General features: G+C 37.3%; 1 protein-coding gene across 1 annotated transcript in view; it reads right to left on the reverse strand.

The window, feature by feature from the left end:
* The window catches only part of PPP1R9A (protein phosphatase 1 regulatory subunit 9A), a 266,168-nt gene that overhangs the window by 97,406 nt on the left and 152,078 nt on the right, over window positions 1-16,684 (reverse strand). The window contains exon 4 of the mRNA XM_090287220.1: window positions 12,632-12,752. Coding sequence (XP_090143346.1) covers window positions 12,632-12,752 — 121 coding nt within the window. The remainder of the gene's footprint in view (window positions 1-12,631; window positions 12,753-16,684) is intronic.

Here is a 16,684-nt window from a genome sequence, read left to right on the forward strand (position 1 = left end):
TACACATAAAGGTGTATATGTGTGCATGTATATGTATTTACTTACGTTTAGGAGCAATATACAGCATTAGTGTTGTTTAGTGTAGAAAGCTTCTAAATTTAGATACATGTTTTATATATATATATATATTTTTTAATTCCTCAAAATGAAGTATTTCAATCATGGAGAAATGAAGAAAGAATTAAGATAATAAGTGCAAATATTATTATTAGATAATAATAATAAATTTACTACAGAAAAATTGAAGTCCCTTTATTATAATTTGTCCCTAATTCTATTCCATTCACTGCTTCCACAGAGGTAACCATTGTACTAATTTTGATGGTTAGCCTTTCTATTGATGTTTTGAAATAGAAATAACACATATGCATGAATAAGAATAACATGTATACACGACCAGTTTTCAAACTTCATAGTAAACCTCTTTTTCTACAGTTTAGTTTGCTTCAGTCAACATTATATATAAAGATTTATCCATGATTATAAATACAATTTTAGCTAGTTTATTTAAACAACTATATATTATTATTTTTATAAATATACCAAAATATAGTCATCTATATTTTGGAAAATTGTATTATTTTAAGTTTTAGCTATTATGAGTACTGTCGTAATAACCAATTTCATAAATGTCTCTTTACAGATATGTGTGTTTCTCCAGGTATATACTTAGAAATAGGATTCCTGAGTTCAAGATCAGACACATTTTCAACTTGAACGAACTGACAAATTTCATTTCCAAATCCTGACTCTACACACCCTCACCAATACCTGGTATATTCATACCCTTTACATACTACAGACCTTGTCAGTGCAAAAAAGATATCACATTGTGATGTTAATTGCATTTCCCTAACTACTTGTAAGGCTGAATGTTTTTTCATATATTTAAGATTCAGTTGCCCACTTCTGCACACTGTTAGGTCGTGTTGATTACCCATTTTTGTTAATGCTGGGTTGTCTTTTTTTTTCTTATTGGTTTATATAATGTTTTCATATATCCTGTATATTAACATCTCAAATAGTTTTACCCCCACATCTGTAGCTCATCTTTTCATATTTTTCTGGAAAAAATTGGTTTTGAGGAAAACAATGTAAAAATATACAGAACCCCATTTATAACTTTAGCTTTATATTAGTTTTTGTATTTTAAGAAATGTTTTCCAGCCTCAAGATTATAAAATTATTCTACATATTTTTTAAAGGTTTCAACATTTGGTTTTCCTGCATTTATACTTGTTTACCTAGAAATTATTTTTTAATATAATGTATTAGCAATCTGTTTTTATTTTTTCCAAGTGTATAAACAATTGACTTAACAACATTTAATAAAGAGTCCACATTTTACTCCATTGACGTGTAACGGTTTTCACATGTGCATCAACATGTTTTGGGTTCTGTGTTAGTTTCTAAGTGTCTGGTCATCTGTCTCTGCATATTCCCTTGTTTCATAATCAGTGTTGAAATTTCATAGGACAATTTCCTTTACCTAGTTCGTGGCCTTCAAAAATTCCTGAGCTATTTTTGAGCTTCTCTTTATAATTTGTTTTGGATTTACTTGCCAAGTTTTGTAAAAACACTTGTTCATGTTTTAATAAATTATACTGATTTTTAAGATTAGTTTATGGAAAACTGGTATCTTTATCATGCAGACTATTCTCATCAATAAAATTTGATTTCTACTATAATAACCCCGGGCAAGTGTTACATATACCATGTTGTACCATGTATTAAGTAAAATTATTTAAAGCTTGGAAATATGAATAAAAGGAGAGCAACATTTCCTTTCATTGCCATGTAGGTACATTACTTAACAGGCCCACTCAAGGATAATTTGGGGAAATATATTTTAAATGATCCACTACTTAAAATTGATTAAAAGCCCTGCATATAGTGCAGCTGCATGTCAATTTGTAGATTTTGTTCTGAAAAAAATTCAGATACTTTCTTTCTGTTAGAAAAGATAATCCCATAGGCCATAGTTTATTTCTCTGGAGAATATTAACCAGTTCTGCATCAAACTTGCAATGTTATTCTAACATCATTTTATTAATTTGCTTTTAAATAGCTACTCCTAAAATGTTCTCTTAATTAGTGAGTTGAAGAAAGTCTGATACATGTTCATTTTATATTTATGAAAGTCATCATTTTTAACTTTTAGCCTATAATAATTTGAAGGTTCCACCAAGATTCCAGAGGAGATTCTCAAAGCCATTTCAATTGTATTACCACAGCAATGCACTTCATGGATTGTTTAAGACCAGCCACATTTTAGGTTAATCTCCAGAGTGTTTCTAAAGCAGCAATGGAATTTTACCTTTGCTACTATGTTTTTTTTTCTAAGTTAGTACTTTAGATTTTTTTTTTAACTGGTTCTTGGTCGGTTTAATTCTGGATCTAATTTGTACAACAACAATAAATAATTTTCCACTGTTAACAACAATGATTGGGAATGTAATTTTATAATCTCACCATTCCAGACCTCTATTGGGATTATAGAAATCTATCATCATTACCTATTATAACGTGAAAGACGATTCTAAAAAATAGAGTTGTTATCCTTTAATTTCTTTGTCTTTTCGTGAGCTCAAAGCATTTCATTAAAAAATTTCCTGGACATTATAAAGGAAAATAGTCCTTTGAAATCTTGACCAGTGAGTTTTTGTGTTTCTTTGGTTATTTAACCTGTTTCTGAGATTGCAGAAATGAAGCTACAAATTGCCTGGTGGCTGTAGTTGAGAGAAGCCATTATGTCTCACTGTGTGCATATGAAGTATGTTTCTAACTTAAGAGGGGATTTAATAAAGAAGCAATAGTCTAATCAGTTCATAGAGAATATTAAACACTTTAATGAATCTTACATTCTAGTATCTAATGAAAACTTTAAATGTGCTAGACACTTAAGAAAAAATCCTTCTTAAAAAATTCTGCTAGAGGCTCAGAAAAAATTTTTATGAGAGCCCAATTTCACATAATAAAAGTGAATCTATGAATGAATAAGAGGAATAATTTTGATTTAAAACACACAGCTTAAGCATGATTTCCAATTATTATCAAATTCCTCTCTGCCAGTGAAGGTTGTTAAGTACATGTTAGTTAAGTGAGCCACAAGTTGAATTTAATAGGGACAACTGAGACTATGGCAGAAGGTACAGTGTCAGAAAAAAATAATTGTGCAGATGAATTCATGAAAAAAAATTTTGTTTTTCCAGAAAAAGGATAGTAGTTTAGTCCTAAAGCAAAGCGTCCAACAGGTCTAGAATATGAAAGAAAATACTGAAGATCAAAACTTGAGTGTGATATTAAATTGAGGAGGGTTTGAAGAAATGATTTCTTTTTTCTCAAATTTCCTTTCCTGAGAAAGGACAACTTTTAGATGCAACCTAACAGAACAGAAACACTGAAAATCGCTCTCAAGTCTTGGCTCATAATTAGAAGCACAGAAAAGACAAGGGAAAAGTCCTGGCAGTAAAAATTAAATGGACAGCTCTCTGCAACAGACCAACCCAGAGTATGAAGAATGCATATAATCTGGATTTTCCAAATATCTTCCAGAATTAAGCAGGGAGAACAGCCTGTTTTCCCCTGGAAACACTGTGTACTGGAATGGAATTTATGGGAACGTACCTCGCTCATCTGTAAAGGTATCTAGTGCTGGCCATTTTCTCAGCAGTTTCCCCATGCTGATAAACACCTGTGCCACCCCGCTGTTCGTCAGCCACAGGCTGGTGTTTCTTACGCCCCTCAATTCTGAATCTCTAAACCAGCATCAACGGGGTAAGGTTAATAAAACTATATAAACTGGATTATTCTGGGCTTTGCGTACTGTTATGGACATGATGCACTGGACAAGGAGAAACAAAAACAAAAATTCTACATCAGCCCTGGCTGCTGTGGCTCAGTGGATTGAGCATCGGCCTGCGAGCCAAGTGTCACTGGTTCAGTTCCCAGTCAGGGCACATGACTAAGTTACACGTCAGGTCCCCAGTTGGGGGCGCGAGTGAGAGGCAACCACACAGTAATGTCTCTCTCCCTCTCTTTCTCCTTTCCCCTCTCTCTAAAAATAAATAAATAAATAAACAAATAAATAAATAATTTTAAAAATATTCTACATCACAGGGCTTACGTAAACAAAGCTGCCAACAATGAATGAAAGGGAGCAACATTAATGAACTTCGGCCCACAGTCTTCCCAAAATCCTAGAAAGTGAAGTTCTAACTGTATATGAAAATACTAAGGGGTGAACAAGCAAAAATCTGCTCAGAAGAGTGACACAAGAGTGTGCACACAGAGACGAACCCACGGGCCATGGGATTATGACAGGTGGGAACAACTAAGATGGCAGTTTCCACTCAGGGCCATTCCAGGCTTGAGGGCACCTCAGGGACACGGATGGGTCCTCCAGGAGGGAGAGTTTCCTGCAGGGTGAGCATAAGACTAGGACGCTTCATCTGGTTTATATTGTGGTGTTACCCAAAGGATGGTTAAAACCAATTCAAATTATTTGAAACCCAACACTTGAATAAGGATAAATTACACAGCACCTTCATTTCACATTTGATATTTTCCCTCAAACCTGAAAAGAATGATGCTGGAAAGTGATGATATGCAAAAGGTTAAGAAACAACCATAGGAGACAGAAAAGAGCAGATCCCCAATACAATCTGAACTTGCCTCTTTAGCACAGCGTTGTTACTATCTTTTGTCAGTTATCATCCACATAATTTATTCTACCAGGATTTTCAATTGCATTATAAAATTCATTTTGCTTTATAGATTCATTGAGGAGGATTGGAGAAATAATTAGTGTGTTAAAGTATCCTGTGTACAATCACGAAATTTATGGCAGCAAAAATGAATATTATTTTACTATATAATTAGAAGTAATATTATTTTACTATAAAATTAGAACTAAAATAGTTACCATGTCACTCAGCTAAATTACTAGTTAGTTGTAAGAGGCGAGGTTGCACAAAAGAGAGAGAAAGAAGGGAGAGAAGGCAGAGGAGGAGAGAAGAGAAAAAAGAGAAGTAAAATGTTAGGTCCAAGTAAATGTTTTGAAAGTGATTGAAGCACAAGTATCATCCATTCAACAAAAATTTATGGAGCACCCTCTACATTTGCAGGCATCATATGAAAAGGAACCGGCGGACATGAAAAGCTTGACAAAAGAAAAGTTAGAAAGGAGGGCATAATATCAAAGAATAAGGATCCACAACTCTAACTATACTGGATGACTCAGGAGATAAATATCCGTGGTGAATTATCAAAAGTACTAAAAATGTGGTGATAGTTTGAGATGTTTGTAAGGGGTAAAAGCAATCACAATAAAAAAGGTTTCTTGGATTGGGGTGGGAAGGCAGGAGAAAAGAATTTTCTATATATGTCTGTTTTTTAACATCCCTTGAAAATAGTGTGACCAAATCTGAGATTAAATTGAAATCGTTTTCTCAAATCGTCGTCGGCAGCCGTCCGTCTCGAGAGATGATGGTGTAGCTTCTTAAGAGTCTATCTGCACCGCCGAGAATGGCTGTGCAGTCCGACTCGGGAGTGACATGGTATCTGTCTCCTCCCATGTTGAATCGACATCTTGCGATGACGCTGGAGTGTCCTCTCCAGTGGAGCTGAAGCTACAGAGCCTGGGCAGGGTGATATGGAGGGTCTGCTGTTGCCCATGCAGCAGACCCCCCCTCTCTTCGCAGCTGAAGGGTCCAAGGGAAAGACGGAGTCAATACAGCTTGGCTTCAGGTGCGCCGCAGGAGTTGCCGGTGTTGACTACAACGTCAAACCGCCTTAGGGACTCCGGCTCCGGATTTTCTGTCGGGGTTTACTCCCTTAGCCTTTCCCCTGAAGAGGTATGCAGCAAGGCAGCGGAGGTTTTTTTTTTGGAGTCAGAGTTTTCCTTCTCTGATGTGCCCTGACTGGAAGATCGAACCAGCGACACTTAGCTCGCAGGCCGACGCTCAATCCACTGAGCCAAACCAGCCAGGGCACTACTACTAAACAAAATCTTCATTGGAATAACAAGTTCTTCTCTATGAAATTTCCCATGTAAGTGAAACTAAATTTCTCCCTAGAGACAGTTCCTTTCCCAGAATGGCCTAAGCTCCATAACCTACTGCCTAGAACACAAAGAGACTAATCAAACCTTATCAGCTTACAATACTCAAAATTTGACTTTCATGAGAAAAGTTCATAAATTTATATTTGCAAATGTAATTAATATCACTAAAATCAGAGGTTATGGCTTATGTTCACTAAAACTTAGATTACTTAACGGTCTTATTGAAACTATTTTCTTATAGGACATTTGCCATAAAACTATATATTCCAAGAAAGATATCATCTAATATGTGGTCAGTTATCATAAATGTCCCCTTTGTTCCTGAAATATGTCTATTCTCCAATTTTTCAATGCTGTTCTCCAATTTTCAATGCTTTTATCTATTATAAGCTCACATACTTGTTTTGCCTACTTATTTCTCAGTTCCTAAAAAAGTTGTTTTAATATATTCTGCATCCAAGTACATTCAATTGCCTTGACTCACTTTGTCAATTTCTTTTGTAATTATTTCTCTTTTTGCTTTATGTCCATTTTGGCTTGTTTTTAGGCACAAAGTAATTTAGAATTATCATGTTATGTATTCTTAGGGAATGAGAGTATTAAATTATGTTACAGGCTCCACTTTAGCAATGTCTTTCTCTTTTTTTAAACCTTTAAGTATATTTTGTTTGATAATAATATAGCTATACCTATGTTTAACAAACTGATTTTTAAACATATTTCTGGGTTCTTATGTGTTACAAGTCTCTTTAAACAATACAGCTAGGATATTTTAACACAATCTGAAAATATCTGCCTTGAACTGATCAATTACTTATATTTCTCATGGAGTTGTACTTTTTCCTAATAGTTACTTTTCGCTTTCAATTTATCCTGCTTTTTCTTCTTTTCTAATATTAGAGTGACTTATTTGGGAATGATTGAAATATTTTTACTTTGTGTTTTCTCTACTGACTTGGAAGTTATAGCTAATTCTATTGTTTTCTTTCTTTAAAGATTTTATTTATTTCCTTTTAGAGAGAGGGAAAAGGAGGGAGAAAAAGACGGAGAGAAACATCAGTGTGTAAGAGATACCTTGACCAATTTTACCTCTCGCATGCCCCCAAACGGGGACCTGTCCTGTAACGCAGGCATGTGTCCGGACTGGGAATTGAACCGGTGACCTTTTGCTTCACAGGGTGGCGCCCATTCCACTGAAACACACCAGCCAGGCTTCTGTTTTCATTTTAATAGTCGTTTTTAAACATTTCACATGTTTAACAAATTCTAAAATTAATATATATGTATGTTCCTTCTGAGCAATTCAGTATGCTTTGATTTCCATTAGTTCCTTCCCTTTTTATTCATTAGTAATTCAGCACATTGGGTTTACACCCCTGCTAGCTGCCAGCTCTTTTCTGGGATGTCTCCAGGTGCAGCAGCCTGTTGGTTAGGGCTTTGTGCCCACTCCACCTCACAGTGTTTCACAGCTGACTGGTGAGGCTGGTGGCCAGGGCAGACATGGAGAAAGTGCACCTGCCTCGGGCTTCCAAGAGAAGCTGAAAAGGTCCCCTGAGGAGGTGGGCCATGTCCAGGAAGGAGCCGGGTGGCTCCCGTACTGACTTTGAGCAGGACCTGGCCCCTGGGACAACAGTGGGGCAGGCGCCAAAGCTCCCACAGAGCCAGTGGCCAGACACGGTGATGTCAGGCAGGTGGGGCCTCAGTGGTATGGGACAAAGGCCTCATGGAGGGCAAGGCAGGTGCCAAACACTTGCTACACAGAGATGCAGGTCCCAGGTGCTAGAAGGTCATGATGGGATTGGCCATTCAGGGAGGCCCCGCCCCTTCCTCTGTGACCTCTCAAGGTCCATTGATGTTTCCATGGAGACATCAGAAGGTCCTAGCTGAAGTCAGTTCAGTGCGTGCTAGAACCCCAGAGGAGGAGGAAGCAAAGGAGAGACTCTCCCTGTTTCCACTCTTATTTGAGTTCGTTTGGCGCACAACTGCCCCTACATGGGCAATTTCCTTTCTCGGATTAGCTTGTTCTTCTGCCGCCTCCGCCGCGGCCACCATCCCTTGCCTGGTGGCCATCACCCTGTCACCCGTGATTATGGCCCACCTGGCTGGGACCACCCTGCTGTCAGCCATTTCCACCCACTATTTCATTTCTGTCATGCTGCTGGTCCATCGGCCTTCGGCCTTGTCCCGAGAGGGCGGTGTCCTCTCCCACAGACAGTGCGCTTCCCTATGGAAGTCCACCGGTTGGTGAAATGGAAGGACCCCCCGCAGAAGCCTGTGCTTCCTGCTTGTACATCCGGGAGGTCTGGAAGCTTGAGACCGGGCCCTATTCGTCATTCAGGTCGCAGATCTTCTGGCCTGCGCTCACCACCTGAGCAGGCAGTCAAGGCTGAGGAGCCGGGACCCTCTATAATCGTCCCACTTCCTTTCCCAAAGGAGGTGGTGGGGAAGGTCCGGGAAGAGTCCCCAAAAGGCCCGGCACACAAGACCAGCCAGGTAGAGGAAAAAGGGCAGGATCATGGGGACAGCCCCCACAGCAGTGGGCATCTGCCCAGCACTCCAGATTCAGTATGTGTAGGGAAGGAGAAGCAATCCAGCAGCAATTCTCCCCCGGCCTCTGCCAGCAGGAGGCCCCGCAAAAGAAAGCAGTCTGGGCCGCTCTTGCTTCCACTGCCACCACTGCGGTGGGATCGAGGTGAGCTGCCCCCGCCTGCTAAACTTCCTTGCCTTGCCATGGACCCAAAGCTGCACACCATGGAAAGATCTGAGGGTCCAAGGAAAAAGACTGCGGGGGACAAGACCCAGGTCACTCAGCCTGCTGCTTCTCTGCCTCCACCTGCCTCGGTGCCTGCAGGAACCCTTCCCCTGGCCACTCAAATGGGGCAGGCCCCTGTTAACATCACTGCCAGAGCATCTACACGTTTGACCTCTCGGCCCGCTTTACAGGATGATGACACCGAAATGGACACGACTCCTCCGTACTATGCCACCACAGTCGTATCATCTCCAGGTGGCAGTGTAAGATCCATGGCAGTTCACCAAATCCCTGCCATGGACCCCGAGGAGCCTATGGACACCACTCCTGCTCCATAGGAAAACCACTGCCCCCTGTCCTTGCCCTTCCTAATTCTGACCACATACCACCCAGTGGCAACATTCCCTTGGCTAAAGTCACCACCTCTTTTCTTAACTGGGGATCCATCTGGCCACAGCATGGCTGCTGCAGGAGGAGGAACATCCACAACCTCATTGCAGAGTATAACACCTTCCCCATGATCACAGGCACTAGTGTTCACGCTTGCCACCAGTGCACCTGCAGTCCACCTGGCGTACAAGATCTCCGACACTTGCAACAGCCACCACCATGGAGAATACAGGTATGTCATGAGACATGTCTCTTTCCACCTTCTGTCAGACCACTGGGGGCATTTCTGGCTGCGTCACAGCCATTATTGTTGCAAGTCTTAGCATCATCCCTGTGTTTAGACACACTTGTAGCTGCACTGTATTTCAAACCTGGAACCTACCTGTGCTGAATCTAGGTGATGCTATGGCAGGTTACAACTTCCCTCCCGTGATGGGAGGGCGTGTTCTTCCCACTTTGCATTAGTACAATGGGGGCCCACCTGGCCATGGTGGCTGATTTTTTTTAATGACAAAGTCAATAGAGTAATAATTTGTGGTATAATCAGTAGCTTCTAATTCTTTTGATTTGTCCAAAGTTTGTTTAGAGGAAGGTCGTGATGCTTTGGTCATGAGTTCAATCTCTGGGTCCTGCTTTCGGTTTAGAAATTATTGATGAGATAGTTTGATCTTTTATTTATTCAATTACTGAGAAGTTCTGTCACACAGAATCATCTTTGAATACCTATTTGTCTGTTTATTTTTTTAGACAAAAGCATTTCAAGTTGCTACCAACAACATTTTTAAAACCCATAAAATTGTACAATGGAATGTGTTGCTTCTTTGGATGATATCTTTTCTCAAATACGGAAAAGTTATTAAGACACTAAAGCAAGCTGGTAAGGTATATTACAGACTTATCCTTTTAAAGCTAAAAGGAACTATAAACAACATCTAATTCAGAAGTTGAATTTTGTCCACAACTGAGTTCTGAAGAGTAACTTTCCCAAGGTCACACAGTGATAACTTTATTATTTTTAGTTGTAGTTTAAAAAATATATACAAGTATTACTTACTTATTCTTTATAAAAATGTAATATTCCATATTAGCTGAAATCTACCCCCCCCAAAAAAAGACTAGAGTCATTCAACACTTCAGTGTGCATTAATTCTCAGTTAAGAGAGAGAGAGGGAGAGAGGGAGGACAATAGGTTAAGGGGGGGGTGTCCATAAATAGAAACCCTATCCACACATGAATAACATCATACTCGCCATAATGTTCTGTAAGTCCTTAATACAATATTTTTCTGTGTCGGTAAGCACATATAACATAATTTTTTAAATTATTACCTACGGGAGGCACCAATCCACTGTTCCTTTTTTATACTGATACTTTTTAAATAGTAAATATTTAAATACTATGCAAATGAACACACAAGTAACAGTGGTAATAATAATATAATAATACAGATACTATGATAGGTTTAATAATAAAATCTCTTATTTTCATATTATATCTTCAATTTCCATATATATACAACAAAAGTTATAGATTAAAATATCTCTAAAGTCCCTCTGACCTCCAAAATTTTAATATTTTGGACATATTTTATATATTTTTCTATAGTTTTTCATTAGACTTCTTGTAACTATTATATATTTTTTGGTAACTAACAAGCGTATTCTTATTTCATTCTAAAACAGTTTAACAAACTGTACTGTAAAAGGCTTTTTATTTACATAAGCTTATTTAATACTTACAACAACTTAAATAACATGAAAAATAAGTAATTTGTTCAATATCCCATAGCTGTAAGTAGAGAGAATGAAATTAAGACTTCCGTTCACATGATCCCAAAGATTCTGCTCATTTCATTATATTAAGTTGCCTTTTGAATAGAGTCACCAAGGCATTTATTAAGCATCTATTATAATAACAACAGAATTACTATACTAGGAAAACATTCATTTAAAAGGATTGAAGCCGTGCTCATGTTGGTGTAAAGACTAAAACTACTCAGGAGAACAAATCAATAAATAAGTTAATAGAAAACACACCTAATTTCTAAAATGAGTGATGAAAAAATGAACAGATCTGAGTTTATAACAACAAGGATCTGGCCAAGAGCTAAATGCAAAATATTCTTCCTTTTTGTTTTTAATCAATTTGTATTTTGGTTTGGCTTTGTGGTCCATTTACTTAAGAGAGACTGTTCATAATAATTTAGTATGGTTTGAATACTAATTATAAGAATTATTTCCTATCACTTTAGAATGACTTTTTAATTTTTTATGAAACTTAAAAAGAAATTATGTAGATTTTACAAACACACTTAGCTCACTTGGAGAAAAGGTTATAAATAAATGAAAAATATTTACTACTACTATTATATAGGGCAAAGAGGTATTTTTAACTATTCTGAAATGAAGGAAGACTGTTAACAAAGTACTTTTAAAACATAAAATATTAATAACCCACTTTCTTTTTTAAGTGTATGAAATAGACATTCACATCCAGTCAGCTGAATATTCATTCAAAAGATTCACTTCAGACCTTCTCTGCCCAGGCGCTATGGAAATTCAATTAAGGCTGCTGACTAAGATGTGGTCCCTATCCTCATGGAAAGAGATGACACTGATGGCGTGGTCTTCCGTGTAAATAAATCAAGTTAGTTCCCACTGGGAATTATCTGCATATATCAATATGTATTTTTAGCATTTCAAAAGAATTAATGCTATTATGGGTCTCAGTAGAGATTCGCAAATGATTTTCAACATGCTTTATTATTTATTGAGAAGATGTTAAGTGATATATACTTAAGCTTTGAAAAAAGTCAAAGCCAGGTATTTGCGTTCCAAGAGAAGTAAAAACACATTTCTTGGAATCTGGCACTCATAGTTTTGGGTCAACTTTTATTTTTATTGCCAGCAATAAAAGACTGTCAGTTCCTGCTCCTAATGGTGTTAATTCCACAGCTTTAGGTGGCACCCCAGAATCTGCATGTTCAGACAGAACACACTTTGAGAAACATTGACTCCTCTCCCCACCAGATTATCACCATTGCAGAATTAGAGTTTCTATCTTCCTTCTGTCATTTCTCTCAAAAGTGACAAAACTATTATTATTTGTTTTGACATTCTGAGGTGAAACTATATGCTGATCTCCATAGCATATGTTCTAAACTAATATATACACCCATGTTTCTTCTCACTTCCTACTATATAAAGAATAAATGGATAGATACAAAGGCATAGACAATAAATCCATCTACCCATTTTCATCAGGTATTCTGCCTACAAATCAGAAAGAAATTCAAGTATTTTAATATTTTTCACATATGAGAAACACTCAGAAATTCTGTCCTAAAAAAAAAAGGAAGAAAGCTACCATTGAAAGAAATTCCCAGTTTCCTAGAGTTTAGTTATCAGTAACAGCAGTTCGCTTACCTGCCATCCCTCTGAGCAGCACCACCTTCCGTTACTGTCTTGACAAATATTCCCAGCTTTTCAAGTCCAGCATCTGCTCCAACACCCATTCCAATAATACTTATGCCAAGTCCATCCTCATCTATGAAAAAGGGGGGGAAATACAACAATTTAAGTGTTAAACTAGTCTACAGTGAACTGGTGAGACCTTTTACTCCTTTTAATTTTGTTCTTCATGGACCACCACATAGTCTATATCATATATGCTTGCCTTGGAAGAATTTTTTTTCTGTGCTGGGAGCAAGGGTGTCAAATGAGAACCCTCCAAAAGGCTCATGAGTTCAGGGTCATTTTAATACTGCAGTTAGATAGTTACTGTGATCCTAAGAAAATGTATTAACTTGATTATTGAGTAATCAATCTGCCTTAAAACATAGTATCCCTAAACAATAATATTTTAAGCACAAAAGCTTACACAGTTAAACACATATATATTCTTTTACTTGTTTGTTTATTTGGGGAGGGTAATAAAATTCTTGAGTTATATTTTCTTTTCTTGAGAAAAGAAAAGAAAGTTCTATTGTCTTCTAGTCACTTGGAGGCTAGTCTGATTTCACTTTAATTAGTTACTCATTTTTTTGCCCTCCTTTCGCAAATAATTCTTTGAGGTTCAGTAATTTTATAGCAATATAACTAGGTTGACCATTCTGGCTGATCATTGTGAGATGGTATCATAACATATGCAACCACTTCTCTGCTGACAGGCAAACGTATTTGTTTCCATTTTATTGGCCCAGTGAATGATACTGACAAACACCTTGTTTTTAATTCGCTCATAAATCATGTGTTTATCCATATTTCCATTTGTCCTGTCTATGAGCATATATACTTTAACATCAATGAAATAAATGGTACATTATTTTGCATTCCACATATTTTTGGTTAACATTCAAAGTTATTTTCTGATAGCCTCAAAGACTTTGTATTTATGGAAAACTAGCTGCATAAGAAATAGATATTAGCTAATCAACAGTGGTGGGTTATTAAAGAAAACCTGGCTCACATACTCAACAGAAAGCTTGATGCTTTTAAAAGACTTTTAAACAATAACCTTTGATTTAGTAAGTATTCTTAATTAGTAATCTTTTTAATAGGATTCATCTCATTGATCATTGCTTTTCACCAACTTTTGTTTTAAATATTTCTAAGTCCAATTCATAATCTTACATCCTAAATAAAGATGTTTTAAAATATGTCATTTGACCATAGTATGATTTATTTGCTCAGCTGTGTGCTAAAGAAAGATTTATGGAGTGCTCTCCCCCAAGGAATGGTCTGATGTGATCCCCAGCTGAAGACGTTTCCAGTGGGAGAACTTTAATGTTGACTAACGTAGGAGTGATGGCTGGAGACTTTCCTTCATTTCTTACATTTAGAATGTTGGCACACCTGTGACTTCCCATATTTATTTAATTCCAATTGTTCATCAGGAGGCTTTCTCTTGCTAATAATTTTCCTATATTCACTACAGTTTTAGTGTTTCTCCCCAGAATGTGTTTTCTGGTGCACATGAATGTTTGGTCTGTGCTGAAGGATCTTCTTTACTGGTTACGTGCCTAAAGTTTCTTCTCTTGTACATGCATTCTCTTTACGTGTATAAAGATTAGCTGTATGTACTGAATTCTTGCCCACATTAATAGGCTTTCTACAAAGTGTAAATTTGTTCATGATGGAGAAGGGATGAATGATGACCCAAAGCCTTCACATCATGTATATATCCAAATGAGTTTTCCACCCCAGTATGTGTGCTCTTGTGTTGTTCAAGAGATGATCTCTGTATTCTTCCAAACTGAATAATGCCATGGGGTTTATCTCCTGTATGAAATCTCTGGTGTATATCAAATATTAGCTGAGTTCTTGTTCACATTCATTGTATTTATAGGAGTTTCTCTTCATTGCGAATAATCCCATGCTGAGCCAATGTTCAGCTGTAAATGAAACTTTTCCTTTCAAATGTCAACTCTCTGCACTCTTATGCTATTCAATAGTTTCTTCCTGCAAATATCTTGAGTGAAAATTACATCTTAGTTTTTAAATCCATTTTCCCTTCCTGGACTCGGGCTTTAGTAAAATTATGTTTCTTCCGTCTATCACTCCTCCTGTTGCACTAACTAGAAAATTACTCAGTTTTGCATAGCTGAAACCTGATTGTGGGAAATCTCATTTGAGCTATCCTTCATTCCAATGCAGAGTACCTGGAAGAAATGGTGATTACTAAAAGGCAATTAAAAGAAGAGTACAATCAACCCACAGAGACCAGAGGACTGATCTCATCTCCTTACAGCTTTCCAAGATGTGTCTGTCATGCATGGGTGAAATCCAGAGCCACGTACTTGATGGCCACTGATTCTTGCAGCCACCCTGCCTTCCTCTGTTTATACCTACCTAGGGATGAGCATAAGTAGGCAAAGCAGCCAAGAAAGGGTGGCAAAGACTGTGAGGCTGTGTTATTACAAAGGATGTTATCTCCATACTCTGGAGTTCAGAGCTTATTTTCTCTCAGGCAAGAAATTCCAGTTGGTTTAGCAGTACTCCCATTTCTAGTGATATTTGAGCTTTCATTGACATGAGCATGGGCTGTTAGGTTTCTAAGTCTTCACCATTGCCAGTTTTTCTACTGAGTTTACCACATAACTTCACAGTGCCTCTTACTGTGGGGCGGGATGTATGTTCCTGCTCCTTGAAAGAGGAATGGGTGAAATGACTTGTTTTGGTCAATAGAATTTAAGTGGAAATAACAGTGTGTAATTTCTCAGCAGTTCTCAGCAGAAGCCTGAAGGAGAAGCGTCCTGTGCTTCCACATAAACTCCCAAGCTCCTCCGAACCACGAATAAAACAGCATTGTGCACTGTTGGTGGGAAGGTAAATTGGTGCAGTCACGGTGGAAAACAGTATGAAGGTTCCTCAAAAAATTAAAAATAATTGTACTTCATTTGGTTCTCTTCCTGTGTAATCTTTCCAGTTTCACTTTTATTAAAAAATATTGCATACAAACAAACATTATGAAATGATTTATCTACAAAATGCATTTAAGGAATAAAACAAACATCCCTGTACCAACGAAGACACAGAACATTACCAATACCCCAAAAGCCCATTCTGTGCTCCTCCCCAATATCTGACTCTTCCCTCAGTAACCATTATCTTAAATATTGTGCTAATCATTCCCTCCTTTTCTTAATACTGTCTTTTAAAACCACTTACTTGTGTATCTCTAAACACCATGCTGTTTAGTTGGTCTTGGCTTTGAAACTTAAATGAATGGAATCCCCTAAATGACTTCTGTGATTCGCTCTCCCCACCCCTCAGTGTTATGTTTTAACAGTCTTACATAAGGAAACTGTGGCTTCTTTGTTTTACTGCTGAGTGATATTTTATTGAACAGATATGTTATAATTTACATATCCTTTTCTATCATTGATAAGTATTTGGCTTGTTCCCATTTTTGGTATGATAACCAATACAATGAGCCACAGCCAAATCCAGCTGTATGAACCATGAGGTAAGAATGGTTTTTACATTTTTTAAATGGATGAAAACACAAGCATAGCTCTTACATTCTATTTAAGATCAAATGAAAGTGCCATTTAATATGAATGATTAGTCAGTCATGCTTAATGTAATGACTGGTATTCTTTATTTTTTTTTTCATGTAAGCAATTTTATGTTTAGTACTACTTATATGGTTTTCACTCTTTTCCCCTCATTTTTGCTGTTTTCAACAAGTTGCTTGTCAATTCTTTCCCTTCCTACTAATTGGGAAGTTATGTGGATGATGTGGTCTTTAAATTCTTATGTATCAGCAAATCTCTTTCTTCCACTTCTGGGATGGATGTAGGATTCTTAGACCACCATCTTTTTCTTCTTAGTGGTATGTGAAATTACATATGTATGTCTCCATACTTCCAGTGTTCCAAATGAGAAATCTGATGATAGTCTAATAATCTTGCCTTTGCAAGTACCTTTGCTTCTTTGTTTGCCTTGATTTTGGCTTGGTATTTTGCAAACTTTTCA

The sequence above is a fragment of the Furipterus horrens genome, unplaced genomic scaffold, assembly GCF_987537825.1.
Source record: "Furipterus horrens unplaced genomic scaffold, mFurHor1.1.pri manual_scaffold_9, whole genome shotgun sequence".
Classification (NCBI taxonomy): domain Eukaryota; kingdom Metazoa; phylum Chordata; class Mammalia; order Chiroptera; family Furipteridae; genus Furipterus; species Furipterus horrens.